The sequence below is a fragment of the Rhinatrema bivittatum genome, chromosome 7 (assembly GCF_901001135.1).
Source record: "Rhinatrema bivittatum chromosome 7, aRhiBiv1.1, whole genome shotgun sequence".
Classification (NCBI taxonomy): Eukaryota; Metazoa; Chordata; class Amphibia; order Gymnophiona; family Rhinatrematidae; genus Rhinatrema; species Rhinatrema bivittatum.
In genome coordinates, this window is record NC_042621.1 from 281718949 (window position 1) to 281745651 (window position 26703).

At 43.8% G+C, this 26703-nt stretch overlaps 1 protein-coding gene across 1 annotated transcript in view; it reads left to right on the top strand.

The window, feature by feature from the left end:
- Positions 1-26703, top strand: part of SORCS3 (sortilin related VPS10 domain containing receptor 3) — a 1039444-nt gene that overhangs the window by 1005759 nt on the left and 6982 nt on the right. Inside the window, exons 24-26 of the mRNA XM_029610742.1 lie at positions 11197-11328; positions 13588-13687; positions 15934-16039. Coding sequence (XP_029466602.1) covers positions 11197-11328; positions 13588-13687; positions 15934-16039 — 338 coding nt within the window. The remainder of the gene's footprint in view (positions 1-11196; positions 11329-13587; positions 13688-15933; positions 16040-26703) is intronic.

Here is a 26703-nt window from a genome sequence, read left to right on the forward strand (position 1 = left end):
AATTGGTTTAGGGTAGTAACCGCCGCAATAAGCAAGCTACCCCCACGCTTATTTGTTTACCCAGACTGTGTAGTTCAGTCCTTGTTGGTTGTTTTCTGAATGCAAATCCTCTTTTCCACATTTCCCCTTGCTGTTGAAGCAGAGAGCAATGTTGGAGTTGCATTAATCGTGTGAAGGCTTATTGAGTAAGGGTAGTAATCACCGGGTAGTAGCCTCCATTCCAGCAAGCCACCCCCATGGCTTTTCTCTTCATTCCCATCTTCTAGGCTTTATGGATCCACAGTGTTTATCCCATGCCCCTTTGAAATCCTTCACAATTTTAGTCTTCATCACTTCCTCCAGAAGGGCATTCTAGGCATCCACCACCCTCTCCGTGAAGAAATAGAAGAAAGTCTTCCTCCCTGGAGTTTCAAATCATGACCCCTAGTTCTACTGATTTTTTTCCAACGGAAAAGGTATGTTGTTGATCTTGGATCATTAAAACCTTTCAAGTATCTGAAAGTCTGTATCATATCACCCCTGCTCCTCCTCTCCTCCAGGGTTTACATATTTAGATTCTTCAATCTCTCCTCATAAGTCATTATGGAAACCATCCACCTTTTTGGTCGCCCTTCTCTGGACCGCTTCTATCTTGTCCTTGTCTCTTTGTAGATACGGTCTCCAGAACTGAACACAGTACTCTAGGTGAGGCCTCACCAAGGCCCTGTATAAGGCCTTGTCACCTCCTTTCTCTTACTAGATATTCCTCTCTCTATGCAGCCCAGCATTCTTCTGGCTTTAGCTATCACCTTGTCACGTTGTTTCGCCGACTTCAGATAGTTAGACACTATTGCCCCAAGGTCTCTCTCCTGCTCCGTGCACATCAGCCATTCACCCCCCCATCAAATACAGTTCTTTCAGATTTCCACACCCCATATGCATGACGCTGCACTTCTTGGCATTGAATCTCAGCTGCCATATCTTCAACTACTCTTCCAGCTTCCTTAAATCCTGTCTCATTCTTTCCACTCCTTCCGGTGTGTCCACTCTGTTGTAGATCTTAGTATCATCCGCAAAAAGACAAACCTTACCTTCTATCCCATCCGCAATGTCGCTCACAAAGATATTGAACAGGTCCCAAGACCGATCCTTGTGACACTCCGCTTAACACTGCTCTCTCTTCAGAGTAAGTTCCATTCACCACCACACATTGTCTTCTGTCCATCAACCAGTTTGCAATCCAGGCCACCACCTTGGCACTCACTCCTAAGTTTCTCATTTTATTTACAAGCTTCCTGTGCGGGACCGTATCAAAAGCTTTGCTGAAATCCAAGTAGATGACATAGAGTGCTCTTCCTCGATCCAATTCCCTAGTCACCCAATCAAAAAAGTCAATCAGATTTGTCTGACTGGACCTTCCCCTGGTGAATCCATGCTGCCTCTGACTGTAGATAGTTCACTATTCTTTCTTTCAGCAGCAACTCTGTAGTTGCCAGCCTCCTCTCTGCTCCCACTTTTGTAAAGCGGGACCACCACCGCTCTTCTCCAATCACTCGGCCCCACTCCTGTTTCTAGGGATCCTGTTGAACAGGTCACACAATGGACCCGCTAGCAGATCTCTGAGCTCCCTCAATATCCTGGGATGAACTTCATCAGACCCAATGGCTTTGTCAACTTTCAGTTTTCCTAGCTCTTCCCATACATTCTCTTCTGTAAACAGAATTTCATCTACTTCATGCCCCTCCAGTTTCTAGTTAACTAGCGATGGTCCTTCTCCAGGGTCCTCTTTAGTGAACACCGAACTGAAGTATTTGTTTAATATTTCTGCCATTTCTTTGTCTCTCTCCACACATTGATCCTTTTCACCTTTCAATTTCACTATACCACTTTGGACTTTTCTCCTTTCTCTGATGTATCTGAAAAATGTTTTGTCACCTCGCTTTACCTCTTTGGCAATCCTTTCTTCCGCTTGACATTTTGCTGTCTTGATTACTTTCTTCGTCTCCCTCAGTTCCATAAGATATTCTTCCTTGTGATCCTCCCTTTGGGATCCTTTATATTTCTTAAACGCTGTTCTTTTAGCTTTTATTTTATCAGCCACTTCCTATGAGAACCAGATAGGTTTAATTTTTCTCTTGCTTTTCTTTACTTTTCTATAATATAGATTAGTTGCCTTGGTAATTGCCCCTTTTAGTTTGGCCCACTGTTGTTCCACATCTATCTTGTTCTCCCAGCCTTCTAGTTCTTCCTCCAGGCACTTCCCCATTTCAAGAAAGTCCATGTTTTTGAACTGCAAAACTCGGGTCTTCGTGCAAACCACCTGGACACTAGAGACATTATCTCCGTTAATGAGCACTAAATCGAGTATAGCTCCCTCCCTCATGGGTTCCATTACCATTTGTTTGAATAGAGCCCCTTGCAGGGCATCCACTCTCTCTCTCTACTACTGTTAGATTCTGCAGAAGGGATTCTCCAGTCGACATCCAGCAGATTAAAATCTCCAACAATCACCACTTCTCCCTTCTTTCCCATCTTTTGGATGTCTTTAACCAGACCTCTGTCAAGTTCTTCCATTTGATTTGGAGGCCTGTAAACCACTCCAATAAAAATGGATGCCCCATCATCTTTTTTTAGGTCAGCCCATAGTGCTTCTTCTTTGCCCCATCTTCCTAGCAGCTCAGATGCTTGGATATTGTTTTTGACATAAAGAGCCACTCCTCCCCTTTTTCTGTTCTCTCTGTCCTTCCTTAACAAGTTATAGCCCGGTATGGCCATATCCCAATCATGAGATTCCATGAATCACGTTTCCATGACAGCAACAGTGTCCAAGTCCGCCTCCACCATTAGGGCTTGCAGATCTGGGATTTTATTGCCCAAACTACGAGCATTTGTGCTCAAAGCTTTCCAGCTTTTCTTGTTCAGGTTACTGCTTTTTTTGGACTCCTTTTGTGACTTATTTAGCTGAGTTTTGTTATAGACCTCACCCTTTTCCATTGTATTTGTATTTGGGGGGTGACATTCTAATTTCCTTCTGCCACCCCCGGCATCTAGTTTAAATGCCTTATGACATAGGATTTGAATTTATGTCTTAGGATCCTTTTTCCTGCCACAGACAGATGTAAGCCATCTTTGACAAAGAGCTTTTTACTGTTCCATATACGGCCCCAGCCCCCAATATATCCAAAACTTTGTTTCTTATACCAGGATTTGAGCCATACATTGAAGTTATTAATATGGCTTAGCCTCTCCTTCCCCTTTCCATGAACAGGTAACACTTCTGAAAAGGCATTGGTTGTCGCCATGTGACTAATCTGCTTCGCTAGAGACTGGAAATCTCTCTGTACTGCTTGAATGCTGTTTCTAGCAAGGTCGTTGGTTCCCAGATGGATGATAATATAAATTTTAGAGTCTTTGCTTTCTTCTTTGATTGCTTTAACTATCTGAATAGCATTTCTGCTGGCTGATGATCCTGGGAGGCTTTTAACTGTAGTATTTCCCTCGAAAAGAGTTCCCAAATTAGTGCCTCTGATGACAGAGTCACCCAGCAAAATGAGCTTTTTCCTTTGGTTACTGATTATATTATGGAATTTCTGTACGCATTGGGGTTCTTCTTTCTTTTCACATAATACTTCAATCTCTTTCACAAGAACTTCTTCATTACCTAATGCAGAGAAGGCGTTTTGTACTGTGTCACTTGAAACAGTGTGTGTCTCCGCATCACAGGTCTAATTCTACCAGAGCCCACTGTAATCCCATTGTTTTTTGGGTTCCTTAACGCCCTGTGTGAGTGGTGGGGTAGACATGTGGGCTGCACAGTTGTGAGGAATGGTTGTCTATGGGTCACAGGTCTTATCATACCAGAGCCCACTGTAAACCCCTTTTTCCTTGACTTTTTGCTTTTCTGTGGTAATGGGGAATTAATTCCTGAATACTGTAAAGTGGGTGAAACTTCCTTTATTGCAGCTAATTCAGCTTTAACTTCAGCCAGCTCCTTTTTCAAGGAAGAGAGTTCTGAACAAATGGGGCAAGCCCTAAGTTTCCAGATGAATTCCCTCAGAATAAAGGCTCCACAATAGTTACATTGGATAGTCCTCATTTTGGTAAATTTATTTGATGGATAACACCTAAGGAATTACCAATTTTCCAATATATCTTGTTGCCAATTATGTATTTAGACAGACTATATCAGAAAAACAAACCCAGGGGTGGGTGGGTAGAGGGACAGGGTGGGAGGGAGTTAAACAGTTAACACTTGGCCAGGGCTGTCCACTGGACCCTATATCTGCTATTGATTTTGAACAGACCCTCCCCCAGATTTGGCTAGCTAAGTTAAGCTTTTTCCTTATCTCTCCCCAAGAATCTGTAGTTAGAGCTGTCTCCTTGAAGTTCAAAGCAGACTGAGGACTTGATTGCCCCCTGCAATGCACTATGAGTCAGCTGCCCAAAGCTAAAAAGCCCACTCCCTTTTCAGGTTGTTTTTATTTTGGCTTAAACAAACACACAACAAATTAATGCAGCAATATCAATATCTAAAAAAATATAGAGATAAAGCTAGCACTACATAAAAAACAGAAAATGAAACAAAGAAGCCCTCTAAAATAAGGAAAAATTAAACTTATTCCTTAGCTCTCCCCAAGAATCTGTAGTTAGAGCTGTCTCCTTGAAGTTCAAAGCACATTGTATTAATATTGCAAATAATGCTAACAAAATCAGTGCATGCACATTTACATAACACATTTGAATTCTTATACTCTATAGGAAACAGAAGCATATGGCATTATAGTAAAAAAAAGATTTATTAGGTTTGAAATTATGAAATTTGTAAATTACAACAGAAACCCACTAACCCTGCCCTAAATCTCAGTTCAGTTCATATGTAACAAATGAGAAAATTAAGATTTTAAAATTCTGTTCTAATTTCAGGCCAGAATATTAGCATAAATTCTCAGTTTAATCACACATAGGGTTGCCAACTGGCTCCAGATTTTCAGGACAGGTTGATCTAGTCCTAGTTTTACTCCTCTGGATACAGGTACTTATTAGGGATGTGAATCGTGTGATCGATCGTCTTAACGATCGATTTTGGCTTGGGGGGGAGGGAAATCTGATTGTCATGGGTTTTTTTGTTAAAAAATTGTAAATCGGGGGAGGGCGGGAAAACTGGCACACCAAAACAACCCTAAAACCCACCCCGACCCTTTAAAACAAATCCCCCACCCTCCTGAACCCCCCCAAAATGTTTTAAATTACCTGGGGTCCAGTGGGGGGTCCCGCTCTCGGGCCACGGCTGCGTTAATAGAAATGGCACCGGTGGCTCTTTGCCCTTACCATATGACAGGGCAAAGGTAGCACCGGCGCCATTTTGGTTCCTGTCACCCGACGCTCCCGGACCACCGCTGGACCCCCAGGGACTTTTGGCCAGCTTGGGGGGGCCTCCTGACCCCCACAAGACTTGCCAAAAGTCCAGCGGGGGTCCGGGAGCGACCTCCTGCACTCGGGCCGTATTGCCAATATTCAAAATGGCGCCGGCGCTACTTTTGCCCTCACTATGTCATACTGCCGGTTTTCCCGCCCTCCCCCGATTTACGATTTTTTAACAAAAAAAACCATGACGATCAGATTTCCCCCCCCCCCAGCCAAAATCGATCATTAAGACGATCGATCACACGATTCACATCCCTAATAAGTACCTGCCAGTTGGCAACCCTATGTGTGATACGGGTCGTATGACAGATTTTGAGTGGATATCCTCTGTCACCCTTAGGGGAGAAGGCAAAAAAGAGCCCAGTGAGATACCCTAAGCTAAAAGACAGCAAGGCTGTCTCTCTAGTCTTCTGGGTCAAAACAATAAGATCACCTAGAGACAGAGGAAAAGAAAAGGGCAAAGGTGAGTTGCTGTGCACGTAGTGAGAGCAGCACATCTACTTAGAAGCCAACCCCCAAGTGATGAGAGCTTCGTGGAAGCAGCCACAAATTCCTGGCTTTGAGAAAATGTAGGCATCGTGACAGGATCCTGGGATCCCCTTGGCATGGCAGTCTTCCTGCAGGCTAAGGGAGAAGAAGCCCTTGCAATTGGGGAAGGTGGTCTCGTTGCCCGCAGATACCCTTGTAGGGTCGTAAGTTCAATTAATAGCCCCCAGAACGGAGAGGAAACATGCAGTTTGGTAGAAATAAGTTATAATTTGTTCTTGTTGCTGTCTTCTCTGAGGGAAAGATTTATAGTGATGTATTTTCCTGAGAAATGCAGCCAGAAAATCATCAATACATATGGAGATAGCTGATTGGCTTCTTCTAGCTGAGTCCCCTCCTAGAATTGTCTGGAAGGTGCTAGTGGCAAAAAAGGCCAGTGCTATAGTGACCTTGAGGTATTCTGACAAGGCATAGCCTCTCTTGCTGGAAGGGTGCAAGTCCTGCTCTAACTGCTGGAATAGGTATAGTATGGTTTCCTTGTTGACTGGCTTGTTCCTCAGACAGATAAAAATCTTGCCCTGGTCTTGTATAATCACTGTAAGGAGTACGTCCTCTTCATCCTCATCTGCACTTTCTCCCTCTTCAAACATCATGCCATGACTATCCATAAGTTTATAATACTCATGTTCAATATCAATTCACCTCTATTTATACTCCCCACCAGTCAGCCGTAGTGACAGACACACCCACCCCAAATCAGCCCCACTCACCAGACACACACACACTCTCTCTCAGAAATGTATTATTTATGGCAAGATTCCCCGAAAGAATAGAACAATCTTAGTATCAGACAGAAGGACAAACCCAACAAAAAAAAACATTACAGCCAAACACATCTCTGGGCAAGGGTAACAATTTCCCAGTTATCCCCCCACCTCTTCTCCTTCTCGCAAGAACCCCTGACCATGACAGCATGCCACACACAAGATCCAAAAAGGCAATGGAGATCTGATATTTTTGGGTTAAATAGCAGGTGTAAAAGTGTCTATGCATTCTTGATGCCATGCGCATGCATGTTCTTTAGAAAATCTCAAAGTATGTGCGACCATTCAAATCATGCCCCAACGTGGCAGCTTTGTTCACAAGTATATTCCTGTGCGAACACCTAAACATGCACCTACTCATTGTGTTTTGAAAATCGCTTGCACGTGCATATGTCAAACGGACCCATGTACAATGCGTTATTTACATGTGAAATCCCTTTGAAACCCAACAAAATGTGTTGGGTTTCAGTGCACTCAAATGTGTAGGCAATTTTCAAAGAACCCATATCTCAAGGTAGAGGACTGCTTTTACCTTTGGAAGTGACTGAAAATTCCCCTCCAAGATGATGATTTTCCAACTGCCTGCAAGAGTGCAAAGTCCACTTGTTCCTTTTACCGACAGACTGTGCACCAAGGAATGGTTCCCGTCAGTGTGGGTAAAAGTGCAAGCGTAGCGGCGCTACACACGTAACTTTATCTGCACATACAATAGGATGGGCAATTTTCAAAAACCCACCAAAATAGGTTTTAAAAATTGCTCTTTAAGAGGATAATTTCCAAAGGGTCTTCTGCAGAAAAGTTCTTTTACAACATTTCTGCCTGATGTACAGGTAAACTTATGCACGTGCTTCCTGTATGCACATAAGGTTACCTGGACTGAGCAGAGCCGTTCCTGGGAGCAAAGTTGCAGAGGGGTTTACACTTAGTGCATACTTGCAAACATTTCCTAAAAAATGTTCTTGCACCATATAGTAGGTCTAAGTGTATGTGGGTAAATTTGGTGGGATAATTTCTAAATGGACTTAACATACTTAAGTCCACTTTGAAAATTGGTGTAAGTTAGACACTTATTGGGTACATAATTTAAATGTGATGCTGCAAAATCACCCCTTAAATGCACAGCATGCATTGCTTTATTTATATGTCTCTATTCCTGTGATACTAATTTTCAACAGGACTTCGCTGCAATATACAAGTGGATAATCACGATGAATTTTCTTGGTTGTCCTGGAAATAAAATTAACAAGAGCTGACCCACTGTGGTTATTGCATGTAATTTCAGAAAGCATAATATTAATGGCAGAAAAGAACCAAATGCTTGCCCAGCAAGTATCTGCCATGCCGTGCAGGTTACCCTCATGTTTCTCTTAAGGATGTACTATATGCCTTATCAACACAGATTGCAAATTAGGGAGGGATAAAAAAGTAGATTTAGTTATTGATTTTCTGGTCCTCAAACAGCGAATTATTTCAAGGACAATCTGTATTGGGGTTATTGTTTTTATCTTGTAGAATGTATGTATGGTGTGAAGTGACTTAAATACACTTTTTTGCATGAGATGATATTTAGTTTTCTTACCTATTCAAATATTTTGAATTGTCTATGGAGGGATCCAAACTTATATGATATCAGGCAGCTTATAATCAATTGCTTTTTTTATTTTTTTATGATAAGGATGTGTAAACAGAAACTTGCCATTTCAATTTTCTTTTTTTGTTTCGTTTTTTTTTTTAAATGTAGGTTTGTATAGTGTTTTAGTGCCTACAGTTTTGTGTTTGTGTGCACAAACACAAAATTGTACACACAAAAATTATTTTAGTGTGCACTAAAAAAACATTTGAATGCACTGAAATGAAACAAAATAGCACAAAAATGCACATCCCTAGCTTATGAAGTGTGCTAGAGACAACAGGAAGTGGAATCGTAATGTGAACTGTGCAAATGTAGAAACTGTAAATTACAAGCAAACCAATGTGCCTTGAGAGGCCCAATGTTTATAAGGCCAGGAGGGTGTATGTCATCTCTCAATAGACGTGTTTACATTTTAAACATTATGTTGCGCTATTCTTAGAGGAAAGATAAAATACATCTCTCTCCCCCTGTCTGCTATTCTGTTCTCTCTTATTTAGTCAAATAATACGGTGCGATGGCCTGGAATCATGGATGAGCAGGTTGGGCGACTACTACTTCTGGAATTGATGGCAATCCATGTGCTGCTCTGAAATCAGGAGGAGCTAGATTCTCCATGGTCTTCTCTTAACTTAAACTCTGCAGTTAGCCATAGTAACACATGGGAAAGAGACCAAGTAAACTCTCCACAGATCAGAACTGTCATTTGACTTAGTAATAGGTTAACATAGTACATGACAGCAGATTAAAAACTAAAATAATCCATCCAGTCTGCCCTGCAAGATTTTTTAGGGTTGTAACTGCTGCTCTATGCAGGTCACCCCTATGCCTTCTGTTGAGGGTTGTAACTGCTGCTCTGTGCAGATTACTCCTTACAGAAATCTTACACCAAAAGTTGCCACAGGTTAGCCATTTCTTCATTTCCATCCTGTAGCCAGTAGGGAGCCTCTGGGGTTCATAGCTGCTGAGCGTCTCATCTAGTTAGCCAGATAAAACTATCCAGCTAACTTAGCTTGTACGTTCAGCGTAGCGGGCACACCCCTGAATATTCACGGCTGTCCTAAAGTTAGACGTTTAAGTCTACCTGGCTAACTTTAGGACAGGTCTGCGGGATGACCAGAGGTAGAAGATAAGACAGCCAGCTAACTTAGGGCTGGATTTACTAATACCGCCAGGCTCTTTGAATCCCGCAGTAACGGGGGGCGGGGGGGTTAAAACGGGGGAGTGGTCCTGCAGTAGCCGGCAGCGATCTCACCTCCTCGGTGCGATCGCTGCTGGCGTCGCGCCAAATATCCACACCATAAAAGGTGTCGTTATTCAGCGCAAAACTGGCAGCGAAAATGCAGCGTACCTTTCGCTGTCGGTGAAGTCTTCGCGGCATAAGCCCTGGTGCCGCCTCGACTCCTCCTCTTCCGGGGCTGACGCCGCCCCGACTCCGCCCCGATCTTGGTATCGCACGCGATAAGGGACTTTTCACGTGCGATCCGCTTGGAAAATGACCCCCTTAGCCTGTACATTCAGCAAAGCGGCCACACCCCTGAATATACACGGCCATCCTAAAGTTAGACATATAAGTCTACCTGGCTAACTTTAGGACAGGTCTGCGGGATGACCAGAGGTAGCTGGATAAGATAGCCAGCTAACTCAGCTCCTCCCAGTTACGTTCCTGGAACCCCCCTAATGTGTCTGGCCAAATTTTAGCCAGATAATAAGTTATCAGACTAGAATATAGCAGGATAAGTGCCCAAATATTCATTTATCTGAATAACTTCCGAGCTATCTGGTTAAATGCTTCTGAAAATGGACCTCTTTGGGGTAGATTTTAAAAAAGAGCGAGATCGCGTACTTTTGTTCGCACAGCAGGCGCAAACAAAAGTACGCTGGATTTTATAAGATACGCGCATAGCCGCGCGTATCTTATAAAATCCTGGATCGGCGCGCGCAAGGCTGCCGATTTTGGGCAGCCTGCGCGCGCCGAGCCGCGCAGCCTGCCTCCGTTCCCTCCGAGGCTGCTCTGAAATCGGAGCAGCCTCAGAGGGAACTTTCTTTTGCCCTCCCCTCACCTTCCCCTCCCTTCCCCTACCTAACCCACCCCCCCGGCCCTATCTAAACCCCCCCTTACCTTTGTCCCTCGATTTGCACCTGCTAGAAGCAGACGTAAATCTACGCGCACCAGTGGACTGCTGGCGTGCCGTCATCCGACCCAGGGGCTGGTCCGGAGGCCTCGATCATGCCCCCGGGCCAGCGCCACGCCCCCGGTCCCGCCCCCGAAACGCCGCGTCCCGCCCCCGAAATGCCGCGTCATTCGGCCCCGCCCCGACACGCCCCCTTTAAAAAACCCTGGGACTTACGCGCGTCCCGGGGCTTTGCGCACGCCGGCGGCCTATGCAAAATAGGCGCGCCAGGGCCCTGCTCGCGTAAATCCACCCGGATTTACGCGAGCAGGGCATTTAAAATCCGCCCGTTTGTGTTTATCCCAGTCCCTTTTGGATTTCATTCCTGTTCTTGTCTTCACCACTTCTGGGAGGGCATTCCATGAAAAAAAATATTTCCTGACTTTGCTCCTGAGTCTTTCTCCCCAGATTTTCATATCACAAGCCCCTAGTTCTACAGCTTCCTTTCCATGTGAAAAGGTTTGATTCTTGTGCATTATCAGGTATTTAAAAGACTCTTCACTGTATTAGTGGTCAGGCTTTGCCAATGTATCTACTTTTTGCATTTATTAGTTTCTGTAAAAAAAAAAAAAAATTGGTCGCAGACAGGCAATTGAGCTATGGTGGGTGAAAATGCAAAACGTAAACCGGTTTTCTGAAAGATAACTGTCATGCTAATTGCACTGTCAAACATTTCCAGGTTACTAATATTGCTGATGAGCAGGTTTTAGTAGCGATGTTTCCTGGCCTGCCAACCTCTGCTGAGCTCTTCATTCTGCCCCACAAGAACACAACAGAGAGAAGGAAAAGAATTGAGGCGGACTTGGAGCATGTAAGTAAATGAAAGTGGCATTAGCCATGTATTAGAATTCTAGGCAGAAAACTGCATTGAGAACAGCGTGCATTACTGAGTCAGATGTTCACCACATAAACTTGTCACCTGTATCTGTTACTGTAGTCGGTGATGTGCACTGTGAGGTCAATATTCAGTGAGTGAACGTAGAGCTGGATAAAGTTATCTGGGGAACTTTATGTGGGATATTCAGCGGGATTTAGCCAGTTAAGTCAGATAACTTTCCCTGGATAAAGGTATCTGGCTGTATGTAGCACAATGTTTTCTCTGACCAGATTTATCTAGCTAAGTTTATCTGGCTCGAACTGAATTTTAGAACAAGCCAGATACATTTATTTATTTAGGAATATATACCATCGTTCCAAAAGAAGATCACAGTGGTTTACATTATTAGGGCTCATATTCATGATTAACATTCATATGCTTTGAATTAATGTTCACTCACCAATTTCACATATTTTAGTTCATAAATGAACATGATCCTGGCTATCGTAGTAGTCCTTATCTAATTTAGTTCATAACCCTCCTGCTTCTTTTTATCTGGCTAAATTTTAGCTGAGCAATGCCTTTATCCAGGTAAACATTCGCCAATGAGAAGGGCAGGAATTTCAAATCTCGGGGTTTGTCTAGCTAACTTAAAAGTCAACCTCTGCGTGCCTATTTTTTTCTGTGATAAAAATAGATTTCACATAAACCAGATTTTTTAGAATGACAAGTAAGGAAATTCTCTCATGTATTTCATGTAGACCATTGCCTACATGTTGCTAATGCCTACTTCTTCTTATAAGGACAATTGCAATGCAGAGATCTCAAGTGGACAATTGAACACTATTTTACAGTATTCTAAAACTGGTCTTATCTCTTGAGTGCTTCAAGTTCTTTTCACAGCTTAATGTCCATGTCATTCATAAGGGCACTCAACTCCATTAGTGTAGCTGCTCTGTTCACAGACTGACAACAGCCAACCATGTATTGCCCTGGATTTCCACAAGTATTAGCTCCTTGAAGTAGTTCTCCACTGTAGAACATTATAAAACCTTATGGGTGACTAAGATCTTCCTCTTGTTCCATATAAAAATGTAACCCCTGCTAGGGGTACATAAAATAAAAAAAGAAAGAATCCTGATGCAGAGGTTTTCTGTCCTGGCACCAGCTCTGTGGTTGAGTAAGATGTTAGATTGTACCTGGCTCAGAGAGAAATAGGGTGCATTTCTCTCTACAGGACAGGGTAAAAGAAAAACCAACCACTTTCCCTCTCTGTAATTATCTAAATTTTTTTTTGTCCCTCCTATTAGACCCTCTTAAGAATGTCTCTGCTCTATTGAGCTCACTCTCTGGAATCCACAGACTTAATCTCACACAGACAAGTACTTTTCAGACTTTTATGTGTTCTTTTTGGGCACCAGCAGTAATCACAAAGCAATAGAATGAGTCACAGGATCTCGCTGCAGAAAACTCAGCAGACTTCTTTGGAAAAACTGTTCCCAAATCTTTATAGCAGCTCCAGTAATGCACACACACACACACACACGAACATAAGAAGCTGCCATACTCGGTCAGACCAAGGGTCAATCAAGCCCAGCATCCTGTTTCCAACCATGGCCAATCCAGGCCATAAGAACCTGGCAAGTCCCCAAACTATTGCCATTAAAAAGCAGTGGCTGTTTCCAAAGTCAACTTGACTAATAGCAGCAGTTTATGGACCTCTCCTCCAGAAACTTGTCCAAACCTTTTGAAAATCCGGCCCTATGCGTGTTGGCGCAAAGTTCGTAATTTTTAAGTAGACTTGGATAAAAAAAATTAGAATTTTGTGGATTTGGCATTTGTTTGGCAAATTTAATTACAAACTTAATTGCTCGAAGTTTGCATATTTCTGCTGAGCAGCCTTTGTCTTTTACACTGTACTGTTGCCAGGGTCTCCAAGTGAGCTCTGTCTTTGCTATTGGTAATGCTGTCATCGGTCGTTAACCGTAAGCAACCTCTTAATAGGAGGGTGACCCTGTTTGGATCATCAACTTCTGCAGGTTGTTCTTGCACCAAGACATTAAAAAAAATCACTGTGTGAGAACAGGAATGTGGGGGGAGAGAAACTGAAACTTACAAAATGATCTCAAAGACCAGGAGATTACAAGAAATGGCTAAAATTGTGTGCTTTGGTATGTATGTTATGATATTCCACAGAATTGGACAGAGTTGCTTTTTTGTTTTGTTTTAACAGCATGTGCTTTATGTCCTCAGATTGTTCACGTCCTCTTTAATGCTCTAAACCAGAACCTGGTCCAGTTCGAGCTAAAGCCTGGTGTTCAAGTCTTTGTGTACGTCACTCAGCTGACATTAGGTAAGGTCCAAAAGAAAGGATAGCCTCACTCTGCACAGCCCTGTGACCTAACAAACACAGAATATTCGGGTATGTCTCCTCTGAGTATTTGCAAGCTCAGTGTATTGACCAGAGAGAGAGAGTTCAATTGTCCCCTTGTTTTCCTTTCAGTCTGCTGATCTGGTATAGCCTTTGTATCCCGTTACACGGTTTCAAGAATGAAAACATAGAACCCAATTCAGATCTCACCAGCTGGTGTGCATCTCCCACACAGAGGGCATTCATGGCCCAGAAAAGGCTGAATTAGCCAATCTGAATCATGTGCCTTTTTCCAGCATGCAGGCCCATGCATTGGCTGGCAAGGCTGGAATCGAGCCTGTTTATCTCTTCTTCAGGTTGTCAGGTACATTGGTCAGGCATGTACTTAACAACTGGCAATTTACATGGCGCCGGCAAACTTTCATTAAAAAATGTGATTTGACAATGAATTAAAATTCAGATCATACCCACGGCTCATATGGTAATTCTTATTACAACAGTACTGTGTGAGTTGTCCATTCAGGATGCTTTCTTTTGTAACGCTATAGAAATGTCAGTAGCATATAAATGTGACTTGGTAATCTAGTTCTCATGATACAGTGCATTGTAATGTTTTATATAGTAATATGTCAAAAACTCTGTCACATAATGTGTGTCCTGTGACACATTGGTCTGTTTGAAGCTAGACCAACTAGACATTCAGTCTTAATATGCAAAAGGATTTTATTAAATTCAGTTCCTGTTGCAATGTTCTCCTATATCCTTACTGTGACATGATAGCATTATTGCACCCCCTATTACTCTGGTGCAAACAATACTTTTCTTCCCATTCTGTCTTGTTGCCACCACATTATGCTTTATCATATGATCTGATAAGACAAGGGCCGTCTCAGGTTCTTTCTCCCCTGCATGGCACCAGTGGGTCCTTGACAGCCTAGTTACCAAGTGATTATTCTACACCCTAAACCACATAGTACTCACAACTTTGCACACGTTTGCCTCTAACATTTGAAGATGGATTGCTCATACAGAAGACGAGATTGCATGATGGCTTTTTCCTTAGGAGAAATGTCCTTTCCACAGTTAAAGGTGAATTTTAGAAGCCAGATGCGCGCGCATCTGGCTTCTAAAATTGTGTGAATATGTCGGGCTCACGCACGCCAAGCAAATTTTAAGATCCGCCGAGATACTCGCGTAGCTCCCGAAGCGCTCGTATCTAGAAAGTTTGGTAGCGGTCTGGGCGGGGGATGGGCATTTCGGGGCGTGAACCTGAGATGTGCGCGTAAATACGCCATTCAGCATGCATTGAGGTCCCCCTGCCGCGTAACTTTACTTCTCCTATGGATGATGTGTAAGTTAAAAAAAAAAAGAAAAGAAAGAAAAACAGGCGTATCTGTGGGGTTTTAAGGGTCGCGGCTAACTGGGAGGAGTGAAGACTATTAAACTAGGTGGGTCTGGGCGAACAGGTTAAAACTGGGAATAGCGTCGATGTGCACCCCTTTTCAAATCCCCCGATTTACGCGGTAGAAGCGGCATTTGCATGCACATGCGCACGCGCTCACTTAAAATTTGGTTGCACGGCCAAGCTATTTTATAACATACAAGATTGTGTTATAAAAAGGCTGCGTCCCTGGGCGTGGGCTGGTGTACACGCACACATGTGCACCCGCGCCCCAGTTTGAAAGTTAGCGTCTTAGTAAACAATGTTGGGCCCTTTCATGAATGGACCCTGTGTTTCCTAGGTAGATATTTTGTTATCATTTTTAAAGTTCACTTAATTAAACCACATCAGAGCCGTGAAACTCAATAATATACCTGGATTGGTGTTCTCTCTGCTTACAAGGGAAGGGTGGTCTAGTCAGTGGATAGAAGAGTGATGGAGTATTTCATTCTTGTGAAACGCTCCTGCTCCTCGTATTGAAATAGACAATCCGTGCCTTGGGTTAGCCAAGCATAATTGACTTGTAATAATAGCCCTGGACCATCTTGTCTATCCTCATCAGATGCTGCTACACAGGACAGACACCAAAAGTGGTAGCAAAACTTTCCCCCCCGCTGACCCTGATGTACTAAGCAATTTTCACAAGGACACCCAAATAGGGCCATGTTCATTCTATCACTGCAGTGCATGCTGGGATACTGTTGAACAGAAATGACTGTGTACATGATTACTGCAATAATATGACTTCATTAATGCCCATAAAGCACTTTTGACTTCATTTTTGCAGCACCCTTGGTAGATTCCAGCACGGGGCATAGCAGTTCTGCCATGCTGATGCTTTTGTCTGTGGTATTTGTTGGCTTGGCTGGTTTTTTAATCTATAAATTTAAAAGGTAAGATATTCTAAAGACATTTAATCAGTGGCAAAATGTGATGCTATTAGAACATTTGCAACTTTGACTATTGTACGTCTTGAACATGTAGTATTTTGTATCATTTTCATTCTGGACACAATTCAGCTTAAGTGTTTTGAACCACTGCTGTGTGAGCTAGCATTAGTATTTAAGCTAAGGGTAGGATTTTTTTTTTTTTTTTTGCTGTTGTTGCAAAGTTTAGCTTGTCCTTTTGCCCTTTTTCATCTCCTGAGAGCTATCCATGGTTACCTGCTTTATCTTAGTGGTAGAATTAATGCTTTAAAGGGAACACATACACACACACAAGAGATACTGAAGAAAAATGTTTCTGTTACTAGTAGTACCTGAAGATCAAATTAGTACATCCCCTACCAACTGTTGTTTGGCCAATATGTCTTTGCTGCTACTCTCTTTTGCCTTCAGTATTCAAACAAAGGGTCACAGAACATGCATAGGACTTTCTCATCCAGTAATATCTTCAAGAGCTGAAGCAGAATATACAGTACATGAAATTTCTAAGAAAATGTTTCAGCCATTAATATATGAAAGAGCACAAAACTGTACCCAAATGTTCTTGATGACAAACCTATTGTGAATTGTAGGTTAGATTGAATTCAGTTCAATGTGTCATTTCTTTTGAAGCATTTAGCAAATGCTTACCTCTCGCCCTCTCCAAGGGGTTGCAGCACTATTTCAGAGCACTACATAAATGTGGGAGATAAAATGATCATTAAGAAAACAGTTTTTGTCTCCTTGTTTTAGGGCTTGTTCATGGAGTCGCACCACATGTTGACACCGTGCCTGACTTGGTGAACTGTTTCGGGCGCATAGAATATTGCTGACAATATCCCCAAAATATAGAGTGGAATAGCTTTTCTTCTGTCATTTTGAACTCCAGAGGACTTACAGTGCTATAAATTAGTGTTTTCTGTTTGCAGGAGAGAATGACAGCCTAAACAAATTTTGAGTCTGCTATTTTAACACATTCAGATTTATTTTGAAGTTACTCAAGTTCAGTGTTTGCTAACTCTCTACTGAAGGCACACCTAACCAATCTGGGTTTCAAGATAAACATAATGAATATGCATGAGAAAGATTTGCATGCATTGGAAACCCAGTGTATGCAAATCTATTTCATGCATATTTATTGTGGCAATCCTGAAAACCCAAGGGGCTGAGTGTACCTCCGAGAGAGTGCTGGAAAATACTGCTGTCGTGCCCGAAAATGATAAGAAATGCACCTGGACCTCTCAGGAAATGTTTCCTATTTACTAGTAATGTGGAATGCATTATGCATTTCATGTCTGTTTATACTTGCCCCAGAGCCACTGTTCAACTATTTTCATGGTGGATAATGGAAATACCATGCCATTGACATCACGATAAATCATGTTGTGACAACAAATGGTTGTCACTGCTGCATTAGTATTTGTTCATCACATCAACTGCTTCCAGTTCTTCAAATACTCTCTCAGGACCCACTGCTTTCCCTTGCCCATATGTGCTATTTTCACAGTACTCATTCTATTAAACTGTATACAGATATTTCATTGTATTTTATTGTCCCATGGCTAAAAATAGCTTTATTGTCTAAAGATGTTAACGTGCAGAAGAAGATACCATAAATTCAGCATCGGGTTCTAGAAAATTCTGATTAGGGAATAGGAATGTGCTTTTGTTTGAAATGACTTAGACTATGGACATAGTCTATATTCTTTCATGTCACTTTTAAACAAAACAACAGCAAAAATCAAGCAATCTCTTTTTTTTCTTTCATTTTTAGTGCCCATTTTTACGAATAGTGCGCTCTATTTGCCAAAGCAAAACCAAAAAAAGCCCCCGAGAAAATAGAATTTGCACGAGCACCTCCTCCCCAAAGAAATGAAACAAAACAAATCAACGTATTGTTTTTTTTTTGGCCTGCTCACCCCTAAATTCCAGCAGTACATGGATGCTCCTGCTGCTTTGCCATTAGTTACCATTGCAACCCACTGTGGTTTCATTGATTTTGGATTTTAGATTTAATTACGTTTTGCAAATCCAGGCTGAAGGAGAGTTACAGTTCAGACACTGTAGTTATTTTACCCATTTGCAATGATTTCTTTTCTCTACCGCCCATGAAGGCTGCCAGCCCGACTGCCCCGGAAAGGGACGTTCCCCCATCCATTCTCAGAAGAGGCAGATTGCCCCATGCGGCCCTGGAAATGTGCCTCACAGCTGGGGGTCCCAGCTCTAGGAATTATTTTTGGAGATCTTTGATCTCTCCCTCACAGTGTCACATTTTGACTGAAGCTGAGCTTTTTGTTCCCCTTCAGATCGGAGAAGTTGGCAGGGGCATGAAAGAGCCTGCAACCCCTGTCCCATTATCATGAAAATCACCAGCGAGTATCGGAATGAAATGCGCTAATTTTGTGTTGTAAATCCGATACATTTCAGCTTCAGTGTAAATGGGGTGTGCCATAGAAATACGCAGACACTTGAGTGAAATCAGATGCCCAAGTTCCAGATAGTAGCAGGCAACAGAAAAGATGGTTCAGTGCAATGCAGATTAAACCTTTGAAATAAAAGCCTTAAACTCTAACATTTTAAAATTGGGGAATATATTTATAATGTGCATTTTTTTTTTATTAAGGCGCAGTCCTTTCTTGTAATTAATCCTGGTAATTAATAGGATTTCTAATTCATCCTCACACAATATATACTAATGATAGTAACATAGAGACTTGATGGCAGAAAAAGACCGCATGGACCATCCATCTTGTACCAACACCCCCACCACAGGACCTACACCCTCCCCCTCGAAACAACCGCAAACCCCACATGTAACATCCTGCACATAATAACTTCTCACTTAGTAGAACCCGCACACATCTTCTCACCTCATCCACTGTTGTTTATGCGCTTATTCAATACTTGTATAAAACCTTTGTACATATCACATGCCCATTGATTCCCTGTACATATTTTTTTTTCCTTATGTATCTGTTTTTCACCCTCCCCCTGCCCCCTCCTCTGTCTTGATCACCCCCACCCCTCCCTCCCCTAGTTATTTAGTTATTAATCCGTTACTACGTTTATGTTACACACTGTTCCTTGTAAAGGCTTTGCCTATATATATTTTGGTTGTAAGTTATCTGTAAACCGGCACGATGTGCAAACGGTTGTCGGTATATAAAACTAAATAAATAAATAAATAAAATAAATAAAATCCAATCTGCCCATCCGTTCAATTAATTTAGCATTATAATTCTCATCACTTCTTAGAGATCCCCTGTATTTCTCCCAGCCTTTCTTGAATTCAGATACTGTTTTTCTCTCCACCACCTCCACTGGGAGGCTGTTCCACGCATCCACCACCCTCTCTTTAAAGAAATTTCTCACAGGACAAACAGGATGGTAGTCCTCACATATGGGTGACATCACAGGATGGAGCCCAATCACGGAACATTTTTGTCAAAGTTTCTAGAACTTTGACTGGCACCTACTGGGCATGCCCAGGATGCACTAACCCTGCAACCAGCAGAGGTCCCCCTTCAGTCTTCTTTTTTCAGCGCAGCAGTAGCCTCATGGGTTAAGGAGCTCTACAGAGATTCCTGACAGGAATTTTCCTCACGGAATTACTTCATACTTTAATACCCCACAGGGGTCCCCCTGTTAAATATTTACTTCTGCGGTACTCCGGTAAGTTTATTACTCAATTCCTGTCGAGTTTGGCCCTCGTGGCCTACTGGCCGTCGACAAAACCGTGGCTAAATTTTTTCAAGGGCCATAGCGTCGGGGTTCCGTCGATGCCTGGACTGTACTTGCACAATGTCCATTACCGACCCTCACAAGGTCTGTGTAATGTGTTTAGGTAGCGAGCATGATGTCCTTACCTGCACCAAATGTGCCCTTATGACACCTAAAGGTCGCAAGTCTAGAATGGAGAAAATGGAACTTCTCTTTCGATCAAAAACCCCGATGCAGTCCATAGCATCGACGTCGTCCGAGCCGACACCATCTACGTCGCACCAGCATCGGGCACCGACCGGTGTCCAACCAGCATCAATGACTCCATGGCCATCGACCTCCTCTGTTCCCCCTCAGGAAAAGGACCAAGGAGAGCATCGAGAAAAGCATCGGCATTGACACCGCAGATCTCAGACCATCGACGCAGGCAAGGCCTCGACGTTGCCATGGTCTGAGCCGCCATCGAAGAAAGCCCGTCCAGAAAAGGCACCATCCCTATCTGGTTCAGGGTCACCGAGGCAACCTTCACCGGGTCCGGTGATAGCAGCCGTGCTTCCACCTCCAACGGTGGTCCCTCCGGCTACACCTCTGCCTTCTCCGGCATCGGGGCTCCAGGTTTCCAAGAGGAACTGGATCAGATGATTCAGGAGGCCATCGGCAGAGTGATGCAAAGCTTCAAGGTTCCTTCGATGCTGGTACCGATACCTGAACTGATCCCATTCCTGTAGCACTGGCACTACTACTCACAAGGATGGAAGCGCTGATCGCTGCTTTTCCTCTGATGGATCTGATGACACCGATGGACCCGGTGCCCTCCTCTCCGATTCCTCTTTCATTGACAGAAGAAGGAGAAACACCTTTACTTCCTCCATCAGGAGTCCTTCCAATACCTAGGCCATCGATGTCACTGATTGCATCTTTGCTTCCATCGATGCCGCACGTTCGTCCATCGATGCCTTCGGTGCCTTTATCAGTGCCACCAATGACCCCTCGATGCCTTCGGTGCCTCGCCCGGGACCTTCAGGGATACCAACCTTCCGTCCCGCTAAGGATACTGGGGTGCTGGAGATGATCCCTACGATACATGGACATCCCAGGATACCGATGACTTACCATTACCACCCTCTCCTACTGAAAGCAGGAAGCGTTCCCCTCCAGAGGACTTGTCCTTCATTAATTTTATGAAGGAAATGTCTGATATGGTTCCTTTTCAACATCACACAGAACAGGATGATAGACATCAGATGATGGAGCTTCTTCAATTTTTAGATGGTCCTAAAGAAATCACATCTATCCCCATCCATGATGTCCTTCTGGATCTTCTGAAAAGAAATTGGGAACATCCTGGTTCAGTGGCACCAATAAATCGAAAAGCGGACACCACATACCTAGTCCAGTCAACTCCAGATTTCCAGAAATCCCAACTGGATCACCATTCAGTGGTTGTTGAGTCAGCCCAAAAAAAAGCTCGACAATCCAAGTCTCATTATTCCTTCCCTCCAGGGAAGGAGCAAAAATTCCTGGATGCTATAGGTTGGCGTACCTTTCAGAGGTCAATGCTTATATCTCGCATTGCCTCTTACCAACTCTGTATGACCCAGTACAACAGGGTCCTCTTTAAACAAATACAGGACTTTGCTGAGTCCCTGCCTCAACAGTCTCAAGAACAATTTCATGCCCTGGCTCAAAAGGGATTAGAAGCGGGCAAACATGAACTAAGATCTGCCTATGACATTTTTGACACCGCTTCCAGGGTATCAGCAACAGCTATTTCTGCGAGGAGGTGGGCCTGACTAAAGTCGTCGGACCTTCGACCTGAGATCCAAGACAGACTGACTTGCCTTGCACTGGGGACAATCTCTTTGGTGGGCAAATACAACAAGCAGTGGCACAGTTCAAGGATTACCATGAGACTCTTCGCCAACTCTCCTTGTTGTCTTCTGAATATCCTGCTAAGCAAACATTCAGGAAGGATCCCAAAAAGTCCTTTTACTGCCAAAGGAAATCTTATCCTCCTCTGTCCAAAGGTCGCTCTACTAAGCCTTACCAGAAAGGCCAATCCATGCAACCTCGCAGGCAAAAGGCACAGACAACTCCTCAACCAGGTCCAGCATCTGGTTTTTGACTCTTTTCTAGAGAGCAGTATTCAGCCTCCACTAATGCATGTACCAGTGGGAGGTCGATTGTGCCACTTCAGTGACATCTGGCACATAGTAACCTCAGACCAGTGGGTTCTGGCCATAATCACTTTCTTGCCATTCCACCGGACTCCCCACATTGGCTGACGTGGGGAACATCCGACCATTTACCACTCCTGGATCAGGAGGTCTCCCTCCTCCTCTAGTCCAGAGCAATAGAACCAGTGCCCTACTCCCAACAGGGCCTCGGATTCGATTCTCGGTACTTTCTCATCCCAAAAAAGTTAGGTGGCGTTCGCCAGATACTAGACCTTCGTGCCTTAAACAAGTACCTACAAAGAGAAAAGTTCAAGATGGTAACCTTGGGTTCCCTCCTTCCCCTTCTGCAAAGGGAAGACTGGCTCTGCTTTCTAGATCTCCAGGACGCTTACACTCACATTGCAATAATTCCGTTTCATCGCAAATTTCTACGATTCCTGGTAGGCCCAAAGCACTATCAATACCGAGTGCTTCCATTTGGCCTGGCATCTGCACCACGAGTCTTCACCAAATGCCTCGTAGTAGTAGCAGCAGCATTCCTCAGGACTCTAGGTGTCCACGTCTACCCCTATCTCAATGACTGGTTGATCATGGCTCCTATCAAGCAAGCTGCCCTGACGTCCCTACGTCTCACCTTGCATACCCTGATCTCCCTAGGGTTTCTCATCAATTATCCAAAGTCCAGTTTGATCCCATCACAAACCCTGTCGTTCATAGGAGCAGACTTGGACACCTTCAAAGCGAAAGCATTTCTTCCTTGGGAAAGAGCCCTCACTATCTCTTCTCTCGCCCATCAGCTACAGTCTCAACAAAGCTCGACTGCATGTCACTTCCTAGTTCTTCTAGGACATACGCCGTGCTCAGTACATGTCACTCCCAGGGCTCGTCTTGCCATGAGAGTCATGCAATGGACTCTAAGGTCACAGTGGATTCAATCATCTCAACCACTGTCAGCCATTGTCCACATCACCAACCCATTTTGTCTATCCCTGGCTTGGTGGGAAAATCAGGCCAATCTCCTGAAGGCCTTCCTTTCCAAGCTCCAGATCCTCAAATAACCCTTACAACAGATGCCTCCAACCTCGGCTGGGGAGCACTTGTTGCCAATCTACAAACTCAAGGGTCCTGGTCTCCAGAGGAAGCCAAACACCAAATCAATTTCCTGGAGCTACGAGCAATCAGATATGCTCTCAGGGTGTTTCAGAATCGCCTTTCCAACCAGGTCATCCTGATTCAGACAGACAACCAGGTGGCCATGTGGTACATCAACAAACAAGGAGGAACGGGCTCCTACCTCCTGTGTCAGGAAGCGGCACAGATATGGGCGGAGGCCCTTTCCCACTCGATGTACCTCAAGGCCACCTACTTGCTGGGAGTGGACAATGTGTTAGCAGACAAGCTGAGTCACATCTTTCAGCCGCACGAGTGGTCTCTCAACCCCACAGTAGCGGACTCAATATTCCAACGTTGGGGTTACCCTCACATAGACCTCTTTGCGTCACCTCAAAATCGCAAAGTAGAGAACTTTTGCTCTCTCACTCGCAGCCAACACTCACAGCCAAGAGACACTTTCTCCCTCTCATGGACCACCGGTCTCCTATATACATTTCCTCCACTTCCACTTCTTTCGAAGACTCTTGTGAAGCTACGTCAGGACAAGGGAATCATGATCCTGATAGCCCCTCACTAGCCACGCCAAGTGTGATTTCCGATTCTTCAGGACCTCTCCATTCGCAGGCACATTCCCCTGGGGAAGGACCCGCTTCTGATCACCCAGAACGACGGGTGCCTACGCCACCCCAATCTTCAGGCCTTGTCCCTGACTACCTGGATGTTGAAAGGTTAATCCTTCAGCCACTCAATCTTTCGGAGCCAGTTTCCTGTGTCCTGATTGCTTCACGAAAGCCTTCCACGAGAAAATCTTATTTCTACAAATGGAACAGGTTTAAGTCATGGTGTTCCTCACTGTCCCTTGATCCTTTTACTTGTTCCACCATGAAGTTTCTAGACTATCTCTGGCACTTGTCAGAATCAGGTCTAAAAACTTCTTCCATCAGGATGCATGTCAGTGCAGTAGCTGCCTTCCATAAAGGTGTTGTGGATGTTCTTATTTCGGTGCAACCCCTCGTAACACGTTTTCTGAAGGGCTTGCTCCACCTCAAACCTCCATTGCGCCATCTGGCCCCTTTTTGGGACCTCAACCTGGTTTTGGGTCAGCTCATGAAACCACCATTTGAGCCTCTCCAATCCTGTGATCTTCACTATCTCACATGGAAAGTGATTTTTCTTTTGGCAATCACATCTGCTCGCAGAGTTAGTGAGTTAAAGGCTCTAGTTACCTACTGCCTTACACTAACATCTGCTCGACCGGGTAGTACTCCGCACTCACCCTAAGTTTTTACCTAAGGTAGTATCGGAATTTCAAATTAATCAATCCATTATACTACCTACCTTCTTTCCCAGGCCCCATTCTAATCCAGGAGAACAGGCTCTGCATACTCTTGACTGTAAGTGGGCTCTAGCATTCTATCTAGACCGTACAGCTACCCACAGAAAATCCACCCAACTGTTCGTTTCTTTCCATTCCATCAGATTGGGTCAACCTGTGGTTAAGCAGACTCTCTCCTCCTAGTTAGCGGACTGCATATCCTTTTGCTATCAACAAGCAGGCATTCCACTTCAAGACCATGTTAAAGCACACTCTGTCAGGGCCATGGCAACTTCAGTAGCGCACCTACGGTCGGTGCCACTTCCTGATATTTGTAGGGCTGCTACCTGGAGTTCTCTCCATACCTTTACAGCACATTATTATTTAGACAAGGCTGGAAGACAAGATTCCATCTTCGGCCAGTTTGTCTTGCGCAACCTGTTTGCAACTTCATGTACCAACACCCTTCCGCCTGCCCATTAGGGTTCAGCATGCCCTCTACCAAATTCCACCCCAGTTGTTGTGCCTGTTGCACGTCTTTGGGTACATTTGGTGCATTTCTTGGACATCCTCAGCTCGGTACTCACCCATATGTGAGGACTACCATCCTGCTTGTCCTGTGAGAAAGCAGAAGTTCCTTACCTGTAACAGGTGTTCTCACAGGACAGCAGGATGTTAGTCTTCACGAAACCCTGCCCGCCACCCCGCGGTGTTGGGTTTGTTACGTTTTATTTTATTTTTTGGCACTTACTATAGCTTTTAAACAAGATTGAAGGGGGACCCCTGCTGGTTGCAGGGTTAGTGCCATCCTGGGCATGCCCAGTAGGTGCCAGTCAAAGTTCTAGAAACTTTGGCAAAAGTGTTCTGTGATTGGGCTCCATCCTGTGATGTCACCCATATGTGAGGACTAACATCCTGCTGTCCTGTGAGAACACCTGTTACAGGTAAGCAACTTCTGCTATTTCCTATGGTTTCTCCTGAGTCTACCCTCTTTCAACCTCATTGCATGACCACCTTGCTCTAGAGCCTCTTTCCATTGATGCCTGTGTGCATTAGACCTTCAAATTCCTGTAGCAGTACTTCTGGGGAAAGTAAGGCTCCCGATGATTCTGTCTTGAACGAGATGTTTAAGGAGAAATATGTCTCATATCATCTGTATCTCAGCCCAAGTCCCACACAGGCTGTACCGTCCGATCTGCTCAAAGCTCCCATATAACAAAACAGCCTTAGGGAACAACTCTGCCCCATTCTGATTGGTATTTCTGTATTAAATAATTGAAGGGCCGGGTGGCGGGAAGAACTGTATAAATGAATGAATTATTGGATATAATGCACCTTTGTTCTTGTTTCACTCCTATTTTTTTTTTTTAGATGTGGGGTTGGGGGCCCTAGAGATTTAGAGATGTAACCAAGCAAGATGTGCTAAAAAAAAAAAAAAAGGCACATTTTTACAGAGCTGAAACAATTTATACCAATTGCATGGCCAAAATGCAGTTTTACATCTTAGCCATGCATAGCGGGAAAAGGTTGCAGAAATAATATGCACCCGCCTTACTGTGCACTACAGACTTTCCAAAGAAAGACCTGAGCACCAGCGCTACCTGTTTACCCTTGTTTCTTAACTGTCTCTTTTCAAAGATAATCCAAGACATATTGCAAACTGGAGTAATGGCTTTACACTGTGTACATGAAAACGTTCAAAGTGAATTCCAGTCTCTTGTCTGTAGATTCCAGGTGGTCATTTAACTCTCTGTACCTTCTCCATCGCAACTATATCTTTTTTGAGATATTCAAACCTTTGTTAAACCCAGTTATACTAATTGCACTAACCACATCCTCTGGCAACAAATTACAGAGCTTAATTGTGCATTGAGTGGAAAATATTTTTTTCTGATTAGTTTTAAATGTGCTACTTGTTAACTTCATGAAGTGCCCCCTAGTCCTTCTATTATCTGAAAGAGTAAATAACCAATTCACATTTACCTGTTCTAGACCTCTCATGATTTTAAACACCTCTATCATATCCACCCTCAGCCATCTCTTCTCAAGCTGAACAGCCCTAACCTCTTCAACCTTTCCTCATAGAGGAGCTGTTCCATCCCCTTTATCATTTTGGTTGCCCTTCTCTGTACCTTCTCCATTGCAACTATATCTTTTTGGAGATGCAGCAACCAGAATTGTATACAGTACTTAAGGTGTGGTCTCATCATGGAGTGAAACAGAGGCATTATGATATTTTCTGTTTTATTCACCATTCCTAATATTCTGTTTGCTTTTTTGACTGCTGCAGCACACTGAGCTGACGATTT